Source organism: Haliotis cracherodii, unplaced genomic scaffold, assembly GCF_022045235.1.
Source record: "Haliotis cracherodii isolate W230 unplaced genomic scaffold, xgHalCrac1.p SCAF_3, whole genome shotgun sequence".
NCBI lineage: Eukaryota > Metazoa > Mollusca > Gastropoda > Lepetellida > Haliotidae > Haliotis > Haliotis cracherodii.
The window spans coordinates 67,561,267-67,581,295 of NW_027266286.1; the positions used below are offsets into that span (position 1 = coordinate 67,561,267).

The 20,029-nt window shown below is 44.2% G+C and overlaps 1 protein-coding gene across 3 annotated transcripts in view; it reads right to left on the minus strand.

Annotated features, from left to right (window-relative positions):
* Positions 1–203: 203 nt before the first annotated feature.
* The window catches only part of LOC139474020 (protein C-mannosyl-transferase DPY19L3-like), a 48,986-nt gene continuing 29,160 nt past the window's right edge, over positions 204–20,029 (minus strand). For all 3 annotated transcript variants that reach the window (XM_071256877.1, XM_071256879.1, XM_071256878.1), the window contains exons 10-18: positions 19,764–19,837; positions 18,406–18,564; positions 17,166–17,302; positions 10,233–10,384; positions 9,337–9,393; positions 8,549–8,631; positions 6,544–6,676; positions 6,012–6,164; positions 204–5,049 (exon numbers count right to left, since the gene is read on the minus strand). In XM_071256877.1, the coding sequence (XP_071112978.1) occupies positions 4,900–5,049; positions 6,012–6,164; positions 6,544–6,676; positions 8,549–8,631; positions 9,337–9,393; positions 10,233–10,384; positions 17,166–17,302; positions 18,406–18,564; positions 19,764–19,837 (1,098 nt within the window). In that variant the 3' untranslated portion in view covers positions 204–4,899. The remainder of the gene's footprint in view (positions 5,050–6,011; positions 6,165–6,543; positions 6,677–8,548; positions 8,632–9,336; positions 9,394–10,232; positions 10,385–17,165; positions 17,303–18,405; positions 18,565–19,763; positions 19,838–20,029) is intronic.

Here is a 20,029-nt window from a genome sequence, read left to right on the forward strand (position 1 = left end):
CATGTCATGGTATCCCAATTGCGTGGATCGATGCTCATTATGTCAGTCACTGGATTGTCTGGTCTAGACTTGATTATTTACAGATTGCTGTCATATAGCTGGAAGATTGCTGAGTGTGGCGTTAAAACAACAAACAAATAAAAAATAAAAATAAAATCAAGACAAACCAGTTTTTATTCATCTAAAATAATTTATTTGCATAGACATACAATTGCATCAGTTGAATGAATGATACAGGAAATGTTGATATTCTTTCAAGCTTGTGAAACACAAGTGGTCTCTTTCATCTGTAAAGATAAAACTGTGTAAAAGACCTTTGATGCGTTCTTCATGTTTTCGAAGTGTCAATTTGAATCACACAGTTTAACTAAATGAAATGTCAATTTTTGATCGTAAAGCAGATTATTTGTTTGAAAAAATATCCATGGCAAAGTATGCCACCATCTTGGATCAGGATAAAATAAACTTACGACAGGTATGTTAGATTTATGACCATCTTACGTTATCTTAGGGTTACAATAGATTTGAAAAATAGGCTACGATAGCCTACGATTACCTTACGATAACTTCACGATAATTTTAAGGCTACGATTGTTTGGAAAATCTAGGCCCTGGTCATGTTCACAGTGTTGAAAACAACCTGACATCACTGACAGATCCCCAGAGGGCAGATCTTTTACTAAATACTGCCTCTGAGAACTTGTGAGTGCTTTGTTCAATAAAAGAATCAATTTCATTTCATAATTAAAATTTCATGTCCACTAAATTTTCACAAGCTGACTTGTTTCAGAAATGACCAAATGCTTAAACACTGGTATGTTTACAACAGACATTTCATTTCCATTTTAGCTAGCCTACAAATTGGTTGCTTCATCGTACACACTGTACCTATTTGTCCATAGCATCCTTCAAATGGACAGCTACTAGTATGAACTAGTTTATAACATCCTAGAAATGGACAGCTACCAGTAACAACTTTTCCATATGTCCATAACATCCTAGAAATGAACAACTTAAAAAAACAGTATCAACTCGTCCACATGCCCATAACATCCTAGAAATGAACAACTAGAAAATACAGTATCAACTAGTCCATATGTCCATAACATCCTAGAAATGAACACCTAGTAAATACAATATCAACTAGTCCATATGTCCATAACATCCTAGAAATGGGCAGTTACAAGTAAATACAGTACCCACTAGTCCATAACATCCTAGAAATGGACAGCTACTAGTAATTAAAACTTGTCCATACATCGATAAACATCCTACAATGGACTAACTGCAAGTAAACAGCCCATGAAGCAGCTAGCTACATTGTCAGAGACTATTGTTTGTAGCATAACAGTTTACAACTTTGTATGCTTATTTTCAAAACATTAAAGAAAAATAACTCCCTAGCCTTAAGCCAAGCTGCGTGTGTGTGTTTGTTGTTAAACACCACACTCGCAATATAACAGCTATATGACAACAGTCTGAACACAACGACAGTACTGGGTAGGCCTTTTCCCATCCTGAGAGTGATATCCATACTTCACCTACACTCTTTGACACAAACACAACACTTCAGTTCGTTTTAAGAGTCTTGCAATTCCAATAGTTATTCTGTGCCACATGACGAAACAATACATTTAATGTAGACACCCAATCATGGGACTGGCACTGACCTCTAATATTGACTCTGTCACATGATCAGTATTGACCTGCCACGTGATGAACATTGACTAGTCTGCCAGTAAACAAGATGGCATCTGGTACAAACATTTCATGGTTTCAGCTAAGTTACTGAAATCAAAGACGTACATGTATATATATATATATGTCTTTGCTGTAATGAAACAGAGGATTGTTTGAAGACTTCATAAACTTTAAAGGGAATTTCGGTATTACAAAATGAATGATTACCCTTGGCGAGGTCAATATGTGAAAACAAGGACCCTAGGTCTTAACCCCTGAGGTGGTCTGACCAGACCGCTGTTGGGGATGGGTCCAAGGGTGATTGTAGTATCTATTTTTATAGCTAAATGGATAGAATTATCATTAAACCACCTGCATGTTATCAGAAATGAGCGAGCCACTGTAACTTGACAATGCCCTCATATTGCTTGACGACGGGCCATTATCAAGCCTGTTGTTAAGTGACGTCATAGGGTAGAGATAGGTGACGCCACGTTCAATAGTGACGTCATCTGGTTTGTTCTATGAAGTTTCCATATTTGTAAAAGTGGGTCAGTGGCATTTCTGTTGATTGCAGTAAATGTTTCAAATAATAACGGTAACGCTCTTTTTCAGGGCATTATCATTTGCAGAAGCCCTTGGTCTTTTCAACTGCCCTCCCTCGTTGGGCCATTAATGGAAGACCTCGGGCTTCTGCAAATGATAATGCCCTGAAAAATAGCGTTACCCTTATAGTATAGTAATCTTAACATTGGAATAAGCATCCATCAGACATGAGAATTGCAAAACTGGTTTTAGGAGGAACATTGCCAATCTAGTTGGTTCTAGGAATTAAATAAGTGCATTCTGTGAGGAAAAAAAAACGGGAATCCGAGGAAAATTCTCATGCCTGATCCATACAGTGCCACTTCAGCATCCTGAACATTAGATGTGCAGGACAGACCTGTCACAGACACCTTTCTTCTAGTTCTATGCTGTCCCTATATGATGAAACACTGAAGACCATTGGAACAATACACCACAAATACCCTGATAACACCAACCCCATGAGATTCATGTAGAACACTAACATGCCACACCATTAATACAGTCACACATTTCACACAATGCTCTACAATGAGAAAATAAGATGACATAAGAATGACTATCACTGATGGTTGCATTTGTAAAATACCGGTACTGTAGGTCATTTCAGGAAACCACTGGGTGGTGCCAAAAGGCTGGAAGACCTAACTCTGGAGACCTACCATAAATGGGTCACAATGGAATTCCTTTTCTGGACACGACAATGCTGTAACTGCAAGTAGAAATTGTGGCGGAACCCCGTGACGATGATATGCCGTTTGGAAATTAATAAGCATCGCTTGGAATGGGATATGTTACGTGGTCTCATTGTACAAATATAAATCACAACAGCTGTAAACAGGGAGCAAAAAGGTTGAGTGAGTGTTTAAGTTTAACGCCGCTTTGAACAGCATTCCAGTTATATCACGGCATGTAAGCTTAATGTGGTAGGAAAAGCTGAAGTAGTGCAGGTCTCATGTGTTTACCACTTTGGTGAAACCCACGAGCAAGGGTATGGTGCTGACAAACCTAGAAACAATTTGGGGGAAGCAGGTTTTGAACACACGATCATAGGTTTACAGGTTATGTAGAAACATAAATCATAACTGGCGTCGGACCGGGAGCTTTGTGAGCACATCTCATGAATTTGTTCTATTCATCATTTGTCCATTAGCACTTGATGTAAATGTCTTCTAAAAACACTTCCAGACATATCAATATCATGTACATGGCTGTCTTCAACAAGGAAGCAGTTTATTTATCTGTTGCAGCAAATGTTATGATACTGCCTTCAGGAAGTCATAAAAAAATATAGTAAAATCAGATCATATGAAAATACATCTAGCCATGTCATGTGATTGATTCATCCATTCTCTTCAGGTACAAAAGTCTGTGTGTCGGGGAAAGGAACATGACCTGAGCCTCTCCTTCCTCAAAGCGATCTTAGTGCTACGATGATCACAAGTCTATGCTTAAGTATGGGACTTACAATCACCTTAGAGGAAATTCGAGGAACAGGACCTTGAGCCTCGTTCCCAAAAGCAATCTTAACGCTAAGGCGATCGAATCTCTCATACTTTAATATAGGCTTACGATGATCGTAGTCATAAGATCGCTTTGAGGAACAGAACCCTGAGACTCGTTCCCAAAAGCAATCTTAACGCTAAGGCAATCGAAGCTCTCATACTTTAACATAGGCTTACGATGATCGTAGTGATAAGATCGCTTTCTGGAACGAAACCCTGGGCACGAGAAACAAGACTTTAGTAGAGATCCCCGGAAACCATACTTAACCATTCTGGTTCTTAAATATAACTGGATTTGGGGATAAATGAACCTTTATATGCTGAATGTATAACTGTGGAGAAGATTGAGGGTCTCACTGAACATTGGACTACGCTGGTACACAGCCAAAACAGAGTGTGAGAGACAGACCTACTGACCATAGGGTTACACACAGTGGCAGCACCCAGTGGTAGATCCACACAATCTACACAGACACAGAACATGGGCTATGATGAAAAGGGAGACTTCAAATATACCCTGCACTGGTGAAGATGATTGACCATGGAAGAAGGTTGATGGGACTCCGTCCATTCTTGATATTGTACATGTTAGCTTTGACTGTAGGAGATGTTCTTTGTCTAAACCTGCAGCCATTCTGGGTACTCATATTTACAAAACAAAAGCTTTGAGCATGGGGTTTGCTGTTGTCTAGTGCTGAAGCCATTCTGGGTACTAATATTGCAAGAAAAAGACTTTGAGCATTAAGGATAGTTGTGGTGGTTGCTGCAGCAACTATCTTTCTGCCATTCTGGGTATTGCCATTACAAGAATCAATGAGTATAGAGTTTGTTGTCTAATGCTGTAAACGTTTTCCACCCCGCTGAGATGTACTTTCATCAGAAGTAAGCATTAAGCATAGGTTTAAATAGTGGTTTCATTCTGCAGCAGTTACTGAGCCTGACAAGGAGTGTGTTCTGTGTTCATGTAAAAATGTCAAATGTGTAAAAAATAAACATGGCAGCAGTAGTATAAGGAGAAATATATTTGAAGGAGAAAAAAATAGAATTATGCAATCACAACCTTTGGGATTTCTGGTGGCAAAATGGGTGTACGTGGTATGACTACTCATTCAATAATATTTTCTCCGTATCAGAGCACTTGGTGAACTCTAAACGTTTTGTTCTCGAATACTTTCTTGAAATATTTGGTAAAATTTGGTTGATCATGTCGTATTTGTTCACAGAAGCGTGGGGTGTTGCTGTACTCCAGCCCGTCTTCCTTGTTTCCATTGTCCGGCACCTGAAAAAGTCGTTAGCAACAGGTAAGTCAGGTGAATGGGAGAAGGTCGGTAATACTACAAATGAGATACATTAATGAGAAAGCATCTATCCCAACTTTATTTCAAGATCACACGATCAGTTTGGAGCTGTACCCAATTGATGTGACAGTATGTGGATAAAATAGACCGTATGGAAAGTATATACATGGTTGACTGACCATCTCAGCGAATCTTGTGTCTACCTGATCCCCATGTGTGAGTGAGTGAGTGATGAAGGGAGTATGTGAGTGAAGGAGTGAGTGAGTGTGAGTGAGTGAGGGGGATGGTGTGAATGAGAAAGCGAGGTTGGGAGTATGGTTCTAACACCTTCTGTAATTGACTTTGAGTGGGTAAGGTTTTACGCCGCTTTTAGCAATATTCCAGCAATATCACGGCGGGGGACACCAGAAATGGGCTTCACACATTGTGCCCATGTCAGGAATCAAACCCGGGTCTTTGGCGTGACGAACTAACGCTTTAACCACTAGGCTACCCGATCGCCCCGTAATTGACTTTGAAGTAAGTGAGTGAGTGAGTGAGTGAGTATGTGAGTGAAGGAGTGAGTGAGTGAGAGGGATGGTGTGAATGAGCATGGGAGGTAGGGAGTATGGTTCTAACACCACCTGTAATTGACTTTGAAGTTAGTGTCAGACTTGGATTTCATGCCATATTTTTATACAGTTGATCAGAATATCAATGACGTTTTGTTTCTATTGGTAGCAGTTTTTCTATGTCTTTTTCTTGAAGACACAAGGATCATTCAGGTATTGAAAAGAATTATCGTAAATGTTTTATTTTCCCAGGAGCTCATGGATCCATAACCTCAAAATTTAGTGCTAAGACGTTTGAAACTCCCATGCTTTAGCATACGCTTACAATAGTCGTAGAACTAAGATCGCTTTGTGGAACAGGGCTCAGGTCTCTTGTTATCCTGACTACATACCTGTCCATTGTCAAAGTCTATGAGGTCGGGGACGCGGCAGCCGGTGGAGGCCGCACGGCAGATGGAGTCCTCCAGGATGATGTAGTTACTCTTGTGTTTCTTCAGGATCGCGTGGACGTCTGCTGGTTCACGCTTGCCGTATATCTGGTACAGCTGCAACAGACATCAGGATCTCCTGTCTCACACCACTTTTACACAACAGCAGTTTATTCAAGGCCAATCTTAGTTATCTTGTTCGTTTGTAGTTACGCCGCACTCAGAAATAATCCAGCTTTATGAGGGCAGTCTGGAAATAATCGAGTCTGGACCAGACAACCCAGTGTTTGATATCATGAGCATCAATCCATACATTTGGGACATGATGACACACATGGTGTAAGAATCTCCATCGAAATATCCAAAATTTGTTACCCATAACCATGTTTTCATACTTTATTTATATGTTATTGTAATAAATAGAAATTGCTCCAGTCGAAGAGACCAAATGTGCCTAAAATACTGCAGTGATGTTTCTTGCAGAAGGTGAACCGACCTCCTTGGTCTTAATGCGCAGGCCTTTGTGCTCGTAGTGAGGGTGGTTGGTGATAGGTCTCTCCGTGCACAGCTTCACCCCGGCCAAGAGCTGCATGCTGCCGGTGAACGAGGAGGTCCTGGGAATGTCCTTGCTGGGAGACAGAGGATCAAACTGTCAGACAACTTATACCGCAAGCTGTTTATATGGATGATCAAACTGTCTGACAAGTTATACCGCAAGCTGTTTATATGGATGGTCAAACTGTCATACAACTTATACCGCAAGCTGTTTATATGGATGATCAAACTGTCAGACAACTTATACCACAAGCTGTTTATATGGATGGTCAAACTGTCTGACAACTTATACCACAAGCTGTTTATATGGATGGTCAAACTGTCTGACAACTTATACCAAAAAGCTGTTTATATGGATGGTCAAACTGTCAGACAACTTATACCACAAGCTGTTTATATGGATGGTCAAACTGTCTGACAACTTATACCACAAGCTGTTTATATGGATGGTCAAACTGTCATACAACTTATACCACAAGCTGTTTATATGGATGATCAAACTGTCTGACAACTTATACCACAAGCTGTTTATATGGATGGTCAAACTGTCACACAACTTTTAACACAAGCTGCTTATATGGATGGTCAAACTGTCACACAACTTTTAACACAAGCTGTTTATTTGGATGATCAAACTGTCATACAACTCTTAACACAAGCTGTTTATATGGATGGTCAAACTGTCAGACAACTTTTAACACAAGCTGTTTATATGGATGATCAAACTGTCAGACAACTTTTAACACAAGCTGTTTATATGGATGATCAAACTGTCAGACAACTTTTAACACAAGCTGTTTATATGGATGATCAAACTGTCAGACAACTTTTAACACAAGCTGTTTATATTGATGATCAAACTGTCACACAACTCTTAACACAAGCTGTTTATATGGATGATCAAACTGTCAGACAACTTTTAACACAAGCTGTTTATATGGATGATCAAACTGTCAGACAACTTTTAACACAAGCTGCTTATATGGATGGTCAAACTGTCACACAACTTTTAACAAAAGCTGTTTATATGGATGATCAAACTGTCTGACAACTTTTAACACAAGCTGTTTATATGGATGATCAAACTGTCAGACAACTTTTAACACAAGCTGTTTATTTGGATGATCAAACTGTCAGACAACTTTTAACACAAGCTGTTTATATGGATGATCAAACTGTCAGACAACTTTTAACACAAGCTGTTTATATGGATGATCAAACTGTCAGACAACTTTTAACACAAGCTGTCTATATAGATGATCAAACTATCACACAAATTTTAACACAAGCTGTTTCTATAAACATACTAACTGCCAAAAGAAACGCAAAACCATACATGTTGGTAAATACATGAAAAATGACTCATATTCAAGAGATACTAGATTGATTCGATGTACAAACATACTGGTATGTTGTGTGAACTGACGCTCATCAATGCATCACATGTGACGTCATAGATCCATGACTCAAGATGCTCCATTTGTCTCGTGCAGGATTAGCACGTAAAGTTTGAAAATCACATGCAGCATATTGTGATAAGAAAAAAGACACTCTGTGGTAACACTTGGCTGATCGTTAGTTTTGTCATTAATTGGTACACATTAGAAACATGTCTTCTTTACGTACATACTTCTCTATGTTCAGTATGGATTTGTTGACATGGTATTTCCGGTGTTACGTGCTCACGGTAATGTCTTTCCATGGGGAAAAAACATCAAAACTCATTAATTCGTGTATAATGCACACACCCTTCTACACAGCTGTGTTTTTTTTAAAAAAAGTGCTCACTATACTCAAGAAAATATGGTATGTTTCTATGGTTTGCGTTTCTTTTGGCAGTGAGCTGGTTGCTGTTTTGTAAGTCAGTTATTTCCCACAATGCCAGTAGTAAGGAGGCGTAAAGCCCCGTGTGATGCATGCTCCGTATCCTGAGATGCCAGACTCACTTGATCCACTCCATCAGCTCCACCGTGTCGGGGTCGTAGAATTCCCGCAGGTCACCCAGCTCACCTTGCACTGTTGGCCATTCCTTGAAAGTAGGGTGAGAGAAAAACTTACGAGCTGTAAGGAATAACTGATTTCTACTGAGTGAATTAGCCAGTGTCTTGTTTCAAAGACCATCTGATGACCTGATGAACAGAGATGGGGGTCAAACAACCCGCAGTTACAAAAAACAATGGATGGCATCCTCGTAAATGACCATATGTGACATTGGGCGTATACATGATGTCATGCTAATTTAGCAAATAACATGAGACAATGAGAATATCTATGACGTCATGCTAAATTTGCAAATCCATGTCACAATGGGCATATATATGATGTCATGCTAATTTAGCAAATAACATGTGACAATGGGAATATCTATGACGTCATGCTAAATTTGCAAATCCATGTCACAATGGGCATATATATGATGTCATGCTAATTTAGCAAATAACATGTGACAATGGGAATATCTATGACGTCATGCTAAATTTGCAAATCCATGTCACAATGGGCATATATATGATGTCATGCTAATTTAGCAAATAACATGTGACAATGGGAATATCTATGACATCTTCCTAAGTTAACAAATTAAATATGACATTGGGCAAATATATGACGTTGCTACGGGTCACATTGTACACTATGATAACAGTGAGTGAGTTTCAGCCTTTAGTGAACCTTGAACAGTTGGACAGTTTTAGTAAGTAAACCAAGACCTCCAGTCATTGAGTGGTGTACCTACCCTAGCAAACAGGACAGCCATGACCACAATGAGAGCTGAGTTTCTCATCATCTGGACCTGCAATGGAAGGACATCAGTTACCACAGATGGACACACACACCACACTCCCACTCCACATAGCATCATGACACACTTTCACATACACACTAAGCAAGGGGGGATCCAGCATTTTTAAAAAAGGGGGCCGTCCAAAATATCAAAATCCTTTCAGATAGCTTTACTGCCTACAACATACTACATTTGGTTTTCAAAGTGGGGTGGGCTGGGGTGGGGTAGGGTTGGGGTCTGGACCCCCTGGACGCCCCCTCTGGATCTGTCTTTGCTAGGAATGCGATCCATTTTGCAATGATATATTTTTTGCTTGAGGCTGGGGCAGGGACAGAAGCTGGAGCGGGAACAGAGGCTGGTTTGGGGACAAACCCTGGATCGGGGATAGAGGCTGGAGTGGGGGAGGGAAATAACCACTTTTAGTTCCCCTTTAATACAGTGACTATACAGAAACAAATCACACTAAGCCTGGGCCAGGCAACATGAATAATCTAATACCTTAATCTTGTCTACCTATTCAAATTTTATGATATATACTGAACAAAAATAGATAGGGATCATTAACATTTTTGGGGATATTTTTTATGAAATTGTGTTCACTACAAAAAAATATACAACAAAATATTCATGATACCCAACGTTTCTTGTTCAGTATAGATCAATCTAGAAGTGTAGGATTTCCTTAATTACAGAGATATGTCTATCACACATTTGAGTGCCTAGAGACCAAATGGGCAGGCCGGACACTCTCATCTTATCCATTCTTCCCTATCTTTGTCACTGAGACACTGAGTCATTTAGTCAGTTCTATATTCCTGCAGGTTCTCAACACAGGGAGAATGACTTACAGAGAATTCCTTCAACTTGAACTTCTTCATGACAGCTTTCCACATGGTGTTGTCTACAAAGGCCACACTTCCCAGCACACACATGTACGGCGTCCACAGGTACTTCATCCTCAGCGTGGACATGGCCAGCAGACCAAACAACAACGTCTGAACTGAAGCAGAAACACTGGCATCAGCTCGAGTGGAGGACACACTTATAATATCCTACTTTTGTTTCAGCTTTCCCCAATCTCATGTCGATTAAATAAATCAAGAAAATAAATGAAAAAAACAACAGACTATTTTTATCAATTTGATAACTCCATTCAAAACCTTTTCAATACACTCAAGGTGGATGTTTTAAAGTCCTAAATGACAGAAATTCTAGAAGTGAGGTGAGGTGAAATTGGGTTTAACGTCGCGTCCAAGATTATTGCACTTATATAGCGAGGTGCATGCACGTGTGTGTGTGGCTGCTTGTACTAGTCCGGACTGATGCCGATTTATAGTGCTAGCACACTGAGACCCCATGCCACAGTTTAACATGAATACCCCACTCAGACACAGTATACTGACTCCGAGCCGACCAGTCCTTGTTTTAGCCCTTTAATGCTGAGCTCCAGACAGGGTAACAACAAGTACCATCTTTTAACGTCTTTTGGTATGACGCGGCCGGGGATCAAACCCCGGACCTTCTGCTATCCGGGCGGACGCTCTACCACTAGACCACGGAGGCGGGCCAGAAATTCTAGGAGAAATTTTTTTACAAACCTGTAGAGGTTATGAATTCTCTGATGAAATCCTCCTTGGGGCACTTATTGCATTTTCCTTGCTCAAGAAAATCTAGATGACATAGTTGTAACCATTTTCCTTAATAAAAAATGTTACCACACAAAAAACTTCGTTTTTGTATGATATACGACCACCCTTATGGGGCCTCACCACCAACGGCGCCTCACGCCAGGGGGAGCAACTCTCACCCAAATCACTTTCCATATGTCAAATGCTGACGGAATTTTGGGAGGTGGGTGGCCGTGCCCCAAGGAGGATTTCATCAGAGCATTCATAACCTCTACAGGTTTGTAAAATTCTCTTTCTGATTAAATCCTCCTTGGGGCACTTATTGCATCAGGACAGACTCCCAAAGATAATCTAGGAAGTGGCATCCGTCAGCAACAGGCATAAATAAATACATCGTATTTGATTATTCAACAGAATAAAATATTGAGTTCAATAAATGGAACCAACCTTATCGTGAGGCACCACCGTCGAAAGGCGGGGGCTAGAGACAGGGCGTGGTCGACCATATATTATGATAAAGCCTGTTTTTGCGGCTTGTCATAAGTTGAGAACTCGAAACACCTCCCACCCCCACACTTTTTTTGAACAAGTGATATAGGGGCGTAGATCACGAGAGACCATAACCAGCGCTGAGCTAGGCCAGAGGGTACCCGTGGATCGAAGGAGCACGTGCGCAAAATACGAGTATTATCGAGTAGTAAGGACTGATATTTATCGACCGCAGAAGATAAAATCCGGACCATTACTGAGCAGTATAACCAGAGGACTGTCTAAAATCTCGAATGCTCAATCGGCTAGAGATTAGAACTTTGCCCCGTTCGGAGAACTGACTGACCAAACCGAGTACGCTCGCTTGAGTGTTTGTCGAGTTGGTAAGGTTTGATGAATCGTGCTCGGCTGGCTCCAAATAGCCGCGGAGCAGATCTGCTCAATGTGCAGAGCCGCGGCGTACGCTTTTGACGCAGCCACTGCTCTAACCTAATGAGCCTTCAACCTGGTAGGGGGGGTCCCTGCCTGTAAGCGTATACGCTGTACAAATGGTTGAAACTATCCACCTCGAGACAGATTGTTTACTCGCAGGTGAGCCAACCTTCCTTACGGACACCAATATTTCTGCTGATATAGGCCTTGAGAGTCGTGCGGACATCCAAGACATGAGCATGTCTTGCAGTGGTCCCCGACGAGGAAGGCTGTGAAAGAGCAGGTAGCTCAATAGGAGCCGTTCACATGGAAGCGTGTGCGACCCTTTGACGGTAAGAGTCCGGTAGTCGAAAACTGACTCTGTCCCGGTGATATTTATCGACCGCATGGAAGACAGTTATTTCGGGATCGGCTGACATAACACGAATGTCGCCTACCCGTCTGCCGGACGTTACCACCACAAGGAACGCCGTCTCCCAGCTCAACAGCTGAAGAGAGAGAGACGACAGATCCCGAAAGGAAGGACCGGACAGCCAATCGAGAATGATTGACAAGTCCTAAGGGGGACTGATCCGCCGGACTGGCGGTCGGATCCTGTCCACACCTGCTAAAAAGCGCTGCACTAATGGGTGTGCACCCAGAAGTGCCCCGTCGACAGTGACGTGAAAAGCTGCGATAGCTGTAGAGTACCCCCGGACTGTTGATGCGGCCAGGCCGTCATCTAGTCGCGACTGGAGAAACTCAAGCACGGATACGAGATCTGCAGAAAAAAAGATCTGCAATCCCTCTATCGACACACCAGGGCGCATAGCAGGCCTATCTATCGTACTGAACGTTTGTCGAATCCCTCCGCGAAGCCAGTATTGCGTCTGCAACTCGTGCAGGAATACCGCTCTTCTGGAGGCGATTCCTGACAGTGGCCAAGCCACCCATTGAATCCTGGGATTCGGGTGGAGGTCCCCGTTCTGGGATAGGAGGTCCGGTCATAAAGGTAATATAACAGGAGGCTGAGCCAGAAACCTGAGTATTACTTGAAACCCACTCTGCGCCGACTAAAGAGGTGCCAGGAGCACAATTAGTCGTGCAGGCTGAGTGCTTAGCTGAGACAGGACCTTGGAAATCAGAGGTACTGGGGGGAATGCCCACAGAATTCTGTCCGTCCAATCTAGCTGGAAGGCGTCCGGTGCCACCGACCTCGGGTCGTGGACTCGGGAGCAGAACGTTGGTGTCTGGTGATTCATCACAGACGCAAACAGATCCACCTGTAACGGCCTGTATAACAGGGAGAAAATCCCGAATATCCCCGGGTCGAGCCTCCACTCGTGAGGAGCGAGGATCCGGCGAGACAGAGCGTCCGTACGGACGTTGTCCACCCCCGGGAGATAAAAAGGTAGCACCCTGATATCGTGAGAGTCGCACTATTGTAGGAACTGCCACGTCTTTCGTCGAAGCGACGGAGACGCCGTTCCCCCCTGCTTCCGGATGTAAGTCATCGCCGTTTGGTTGTCCATCTCTAGACGAACCACTTGGCCACGAAGCAGACCCGGGAAGCGTTGGAACACCCACCTGACCGCTCTCAGTTCTAGCACATTGATATGCAGTTTGATCTCCTGCTGGGACCATAGTCTCGAGGCAGTGTGATCATTCAGAACGCCTCCCCAGCCGGAGAGTGACGCGTCTGTTTGAACTGTGAGAGACGGAACGGGAGTGTCGAGGGGGAGCCCCCCGGGACAGATTCCCGACCTCGGTCCACCACTGAAGGTGTGTAATGAGCCACTACGGAGTCTCGAGCACAGTCTCGAGATCTTCCGAGTTCGCCCAAAGTCGACAGAGTGCTTGTTGAATGGGACTCATTCTCAAGCGCCCCGCCAGACCAAATCCACTGTCGCCGCCATGTTGTCCAGTAACTGGAGCTATGTACGAGCAGTGTGACTTGCGCTTAAGGGACTTGATATCTTGTGACAGAGATACACGTCCTCTCACCGTGTTGAAATTAGCCACTAGGAAGACTAGATTCTGAGTGGGGCTCAGATCTGACTTCTTGAGATTGACCATCCACCCTAGAGTGATCAGAATATCTATCACTTGTTGTGTAGCTATCTGACTCAGGGATTGCGATAGAGCTCTTAGTAACCAGTCGTCGAGGTACGGATGGCAGAACCGACCTTTTGACCTGGCCACTTGGGCGGGAATCAACATCAGCTTGGTGAACACCCTCGGGGCCGTGAAGATCCCGAATGGTAGAACCCTGAACTGATAACACCTCCCGTCGAAAGAAAACCTCAGGTATTTCTTGAACTCGGGGTGTATTGGTATGTGGAGATAGGCGTATTTAAGTCTATTGACGTTAGCCATTCTCCTGTCTCGACAGGTGAGATCACTGTTTGGTGACTAGGAAACAAGTCGAGTAGAAGCCCTCGCTTTCCTGTCCCTCGGGACCCGGTTCGATCGCAGCTTTCATAAGTGCGTCGACCTCGGCACGGAGGAATTCCGCCTTCTCTCGGGTAGCAGGCACCGGAGTGTGCTTTATCCCGGAGAAGGGGAGGGGCGGATGATGTTTCCACCGAGGCAAATGGCCATCCCTTAAAATGGACGGGGTCCGGGGATTGTGATGTAACTGTCTCCGATTCCTTCAGGAATAGAGCCAGTCGGCCGCCTACGGGGACATCCGGCTGGAGGCAGTGGACCCCGGCTGTTGGCAGTTCGATAACTTGCGACTGTGGGTTCACCAGGGGCTCTTCGGGCGCTAATGGGAACCCATCGTTCCCAGCCCCGCGAATAAGCTGTTGGTCTCGACCAGCTGCCTTGCCCCGGCCCGTGCCTCTCTTGCTCCTCCCGGCGCCCTTATACCTGACGTCTGACCCGTGCGTTAGCGTAGGAGGGAACAATTGGAGAGGCCCGCTTACGCGGTTTTAACGCTTGGTACCTCCAACATGGCCTTATGAGTCTTTGATGGAAGTATACAATTGAGCGGCCTCTCGGACCACCTGCTGAGCCCCAGGGAAGAGGGTGGCACCCTCTTATACGGCAAAGCAAGTAGGTCTTGGCGTGTGTAAGTCGAGTATTTAGATACCGACATCCACCGCCTGCGCATGCCCATAACAGCGCACATCATCTGCGAGGCACAGCTACGAATAGCGTCCCGCGTAAGATAACTGAACTTCCGTTAGTTGCGCGGCCAACTCCGAAGAGTCGACCGGCCCCTCTCCCGCTAACTCCCTCTGTACAGCCGACAGATACGCGGAGTGTACGGACACACGGAGCTGTTGGCATGCATTATGCTCCTCGAAGCATATGTAAGCAGCCTTCAACTCCGCACCGCACGCGGGAAAAGGGGTGCAACCGCCGGCCCTGCTTGACCTTAGTCAAGTTGGGTGTCTCCGACTCTGGCATGGGCGCAGCCACCTGAGGCAGTACCTGGACAATCCTGTCCCGCACGTGCCTCTGCACCCGGCCCGATGCCGAGTCCCGGTGCCGAGGTGCCGGAGGTTCAAGGGAACCCACCGGGCTACGTATCCACTAGTGGAAGCCTCGGCCTCGGAAGAGGCGTCTGGCTCCGCTAGGGAAAATTGTGCGTCGGTGGTGCACGGGCCGGCGCCCGCCACCACTACGCTTGGGAGTGACTTCGAGCCGGAGCCGAAGCTCGGTCTCGGATCGTCCCCGAGACAAAGGGAACCCCCCTGGCTCCGGGCAACGAATCCACTAGTGAAAGCCTCGGCCTCGGAAGAGGCGTCTGGCTCCGCTAGGGAAAATTGTGCGTCGGTAGTGCACGGGCCGGCGCCCGCCACCCCTCCGCTGGGGAGCGACCTCGAGCCGGAGCCGAAGCCCGGTCTCGGATCGTTCCCGAGATCAAGTGGCCTGCCTCGGCCGATGCCGGGCATAACACAGATCTCGAAGCCGCGTCTGGCGCCGACAACGGGGAAGGCTCAGCCCGTAGCTCCTGCCGGAGCCGAGACTTCACCTCCTCCATCATCGACGCCATCGGCGACTTAAGTAACGCAGAACAGTCTGCCAAAGACAGTGCAGGAGAGGGTGCAGTGCTTACTACGGGGACCCTCGAGCCTTCTCCCCCGGCCCCCGGAGAGGGAGCGGGGGAGACAATCTCGGCAGCTTTTTTACCCTTTTTAGATGGGGAGGGGGGGATGTCTTAGTAGATCTGATATCTACCCCCGCCTTTAATAGACCTCTTTAAAGTGGAACAAGTCAACTTGTCTCTTTTGGGGGGTAAAGGCAATGTCCTCTGCCAGACATATCAGGCAGCGTTCGTGCCTGTCTTAGAACAACTCGTACACAGTTTGAAGGTCTTTGTAAACAAGACCGTAATTTCTGAGATGGGCGGGAAGGGTATTAACGTGTATCAGTGCGATATAAAGATTGGAAAGATACGTGCATAAATTGTGAAATGTAATGTAGAATGCGATTTGTAACGCGATACTAATAGCCAATGTCGTAGTATAATTATAACACCAAAGGGGCGTGTTACGCGCTAAGGTGTAAAACCCGTAAAAAAGGTAAGTGTAGTTTATAAATTAACACACCACCTTGGGTTTTGTAAAGGAAAAAATTGTAGACCAATGCTGTATGATATAACAAAACCCCAAGCCGTTTCTTAATGGCCTTGGTGTTACATGTATCAGCCCGTGGAACTACAATATGGACGCCATTACGGCCATTTGAATTCAAAGGTACCATGCACGTGGCGTCAATTACAACTCTATAACTTCACAATGCGAGGTATTACGCCTTTGCAATAAAAGATATGTACCATACATACAGTTTGGTCAGCCATGGTTCTTGTCGAACGATAGATTTCTCTTATTTTGTCTTGTGTGAAAAATCAACACGTCTGTCTCTTACAGATGACATAAGGAAAGTGATTTGGGTGAGAGTTGCTCCCCCTGGCGTGAGGCGCCGTTGGTGGTGAGGCCCCGTAAGGGTGGTCATACAAAAACAAAGTTTTTTGTGTGGTAACATTTTTTATTAAGGAAAATGGTTACAACTATGTCATGTAGATTTTCTTGAGCAAGGAAAATGCAATAAGTGCCCCAAGGAGGATTTAATCAGAAAGAGAATTCAAGATGGTGGACCATATTAGAGAAGAAACATTGCATGTAAAACTAGTACCAGAACTTATAATGCCTGTGTCCAAACCTTGGCCACAAATGTTTACTGATATTGTCTACATTTGGTATTGGCTGTAGATCTGGAGGAGGTGTATGTGGAGTGACCTACTTGCTATATAGGCCACTTCTGGTCGGTTGCTTAGGATGTGGCTGGCTGGTGTCTCTGTGACCTTGACCTTGTCTCCAGCAGACTGGCTCTTGCCATTTGCTGCTGGTTCAGCAGCCATCTTGCTTTCATTTGGTTTACTGCAGGGAAAGAAGTCAGTGACATGTCCTTTCAAATACAGCCTTTCACACCATTCATATCATCAAGAGGAGAGTGATTGAGTGATTGCGTGAGTGAGTGAGTGAGTGAGTGAGTGGTTGAGTGGGTGGGTGAGTGAGTGAGTGAGTGAGTGAGTGAGTGAGTGAGTGAGTGGGTGGTTGGGTGAGTGAGTGAGTGAGTGAGTGAGTGAGTTGGGTTTGTGAGTGAGTGAGTTGGGTTTGTGAGTGAGTGAGTTGGGTTTGTGAGTGAGTGAGAGGGTTCAAGTTCGTTTTGTGATATGACACTGTCAGCAACATGTGAGAGGAAAGCACAAAGCCAAAGTGAAACAGGTCAGAGTCTTTACAATCCAGAAGCTTCGAACAGGCCAGCAATTCTGGTGTTGGTATTGATTCAAGTCGTCTGGGTACAATGACAGCAAAGAGTGAGTACATTGCTATACACATCAATATCATGGTACCAAGAATGGGTTCACACATTGTAATCGCTAACAGAAAACATATCAACAACATACACCATGTAACAAATGTTATATTTGGGATAACACTTTCTTAGTAAAGTACAGATTCTCGTACTTTTTTTTTCGTCCTGTCCCGGATTCGAACCCATATTTGCCAGAGTGAGGCACCTAATCGCCAGCACACAAAGTCAGCGATCTAACCCAGTCAGCCACCGAGGCTTCCACAGAAATGAAAGTCCGACAACTGGTAGTCTAGATCACGTACTTTGAGTACCCCTCTGACAAGTGTCAATTGGCACGGCTCCCATGGCCAAAAAGCTATGAATACCCAATGCCATTTAGAAAGTGGTTAAATGTAACAAATGTTATATTTGGGATAACACTTTCTAAGTAAAGTACAGATTCTTGTACTTTTTTCGGTTGAGTCCTGTCCGGGATTCGAACCCACACTTGCCAGAAAAAAGTATGAGAACCTGTACTTTACTAGAAGTAACCTACACCATGTGCAGGATATAAAGCTACACAAGCAGTAGTAGGGTGCAGATTACCCAGGGGTTGGGACCATACATTGTAAAATCCTAAATAAATATATCAGGGAGCAGTCATTTTTTAAGGAAGGCCACCAACCTGAAGTTCTGTATGACAGCGACGACCAGTATGATGAGCATGGCAGCATGACACAGAGCATAGGGTGGGAACACCAGCCCAGATGTCAGGCGTTCATATGTGTCGCCAGTCAGGAAGTTGAACGCCCCGAGACACAGGTACAGACGGGAGTCAAAGTCCCTGCAACACAGGAGCATTAGCTGTACAACAATGCCCCACTGTTCACACTAATGGCAGCATGATCACATATTTAAGACACTGACACAATATCATGACAAACAATGCTTCTCAGCACAGTGCAAGCTCACAGACCAAAACTCCTCTAACTTGGTTTATCTTCTTGCATCATTGTTCGAATGAGTATGTGAGTGAGTGATTGTGGTTTTATGAAGCTTTTAGCAATATTCCAGCAATATCACAGCTGGGGACACCAGAAATGGGTTTCACACGTGCCCATGTAGGGAATCGAACCCGGGTCTTTAGCGTGACGTTCGAACGCTTTGACCACTAGTCTACCCCACCATCCCTGTTTGAAATGAAGGGGTATGGAGTCCTTGAGGTTTGCTTCTATAGCATATGAATCTAGGGACCACCTAAATCTTTAACTTTTAACATCATTGACTTTCACGTATAAGTTTCGAACACTGAAAATGATGTAACCTAATGGCCCCAGCACATAACATATTTTTCTGTATGCTGTCTATTATTGGTTGTTGTTGTTTGTTGTTTAACGCCGCACTCAGCAATGTTCCTGCTATATGACGGCGGTCTGTAAATAATCAAGTCTGGACCAGACAATACAGTGATTGACATCATGAGTATCGATCCATGCAATTGGGATATGATGACATGCATCAACCAAATCTGCGAGCCTGACCAACCGATCCCATTAGTTGCCTCTTACGACAAGCATAATCACCCATTGCAGCAAGCATGGGTTGCCGAAGACCTATTCGAACTCACGGGTCTACTATTTTTGGAATAACAACAGACTGACCTATCAAAGCATTGCAATCATCCACTGCCTGTTGGTCCAAACTTGCTGACAAGTTACATCATTGATTATTGTCATTATTACATTCTAGACTTGCAATATTTCATAGCACAACAAAACAAGAGTGTTACCTTATTGACACTTTACCATTCATCTTTACCCAAACTACACCTGGTTGGAAGACCCCCTATATGCATCTATTCAGCAATGATCACAACTTTACATCCGACTACAATCAAAGCCACCTCTCAAATGGCAGACATGTTTGTCTGGGACGTTCTGATGTGTAATGCTGACCGATGGCCCATTCGTATGTTTGTGTAACTATTGCAAATTGTAAAAGTTCTGAATTGTCACTCCAACTCATGAGAGGAGTCCTACTCACCTCTGGTTCCCGTAACCAAACTTCCCACTCAGGAACTTGAATATGTGGTCATCAGCATCGACTTGCAGCAACAGCTGGAAGAAAACATACATTGACAAATCTCAGATTACTCCCGAAATTATGTGGATGACACATCCCCCGGTCTGGTGAAATTCGGACATAGAGTTTGGCTACTTATACCCCACCTTGGGTTCATTACCACTGGATACGTCAGTTCAGTGAAGAAAAAGATTAATGCCGTTCAATTATTTACAAATCCCAAATCA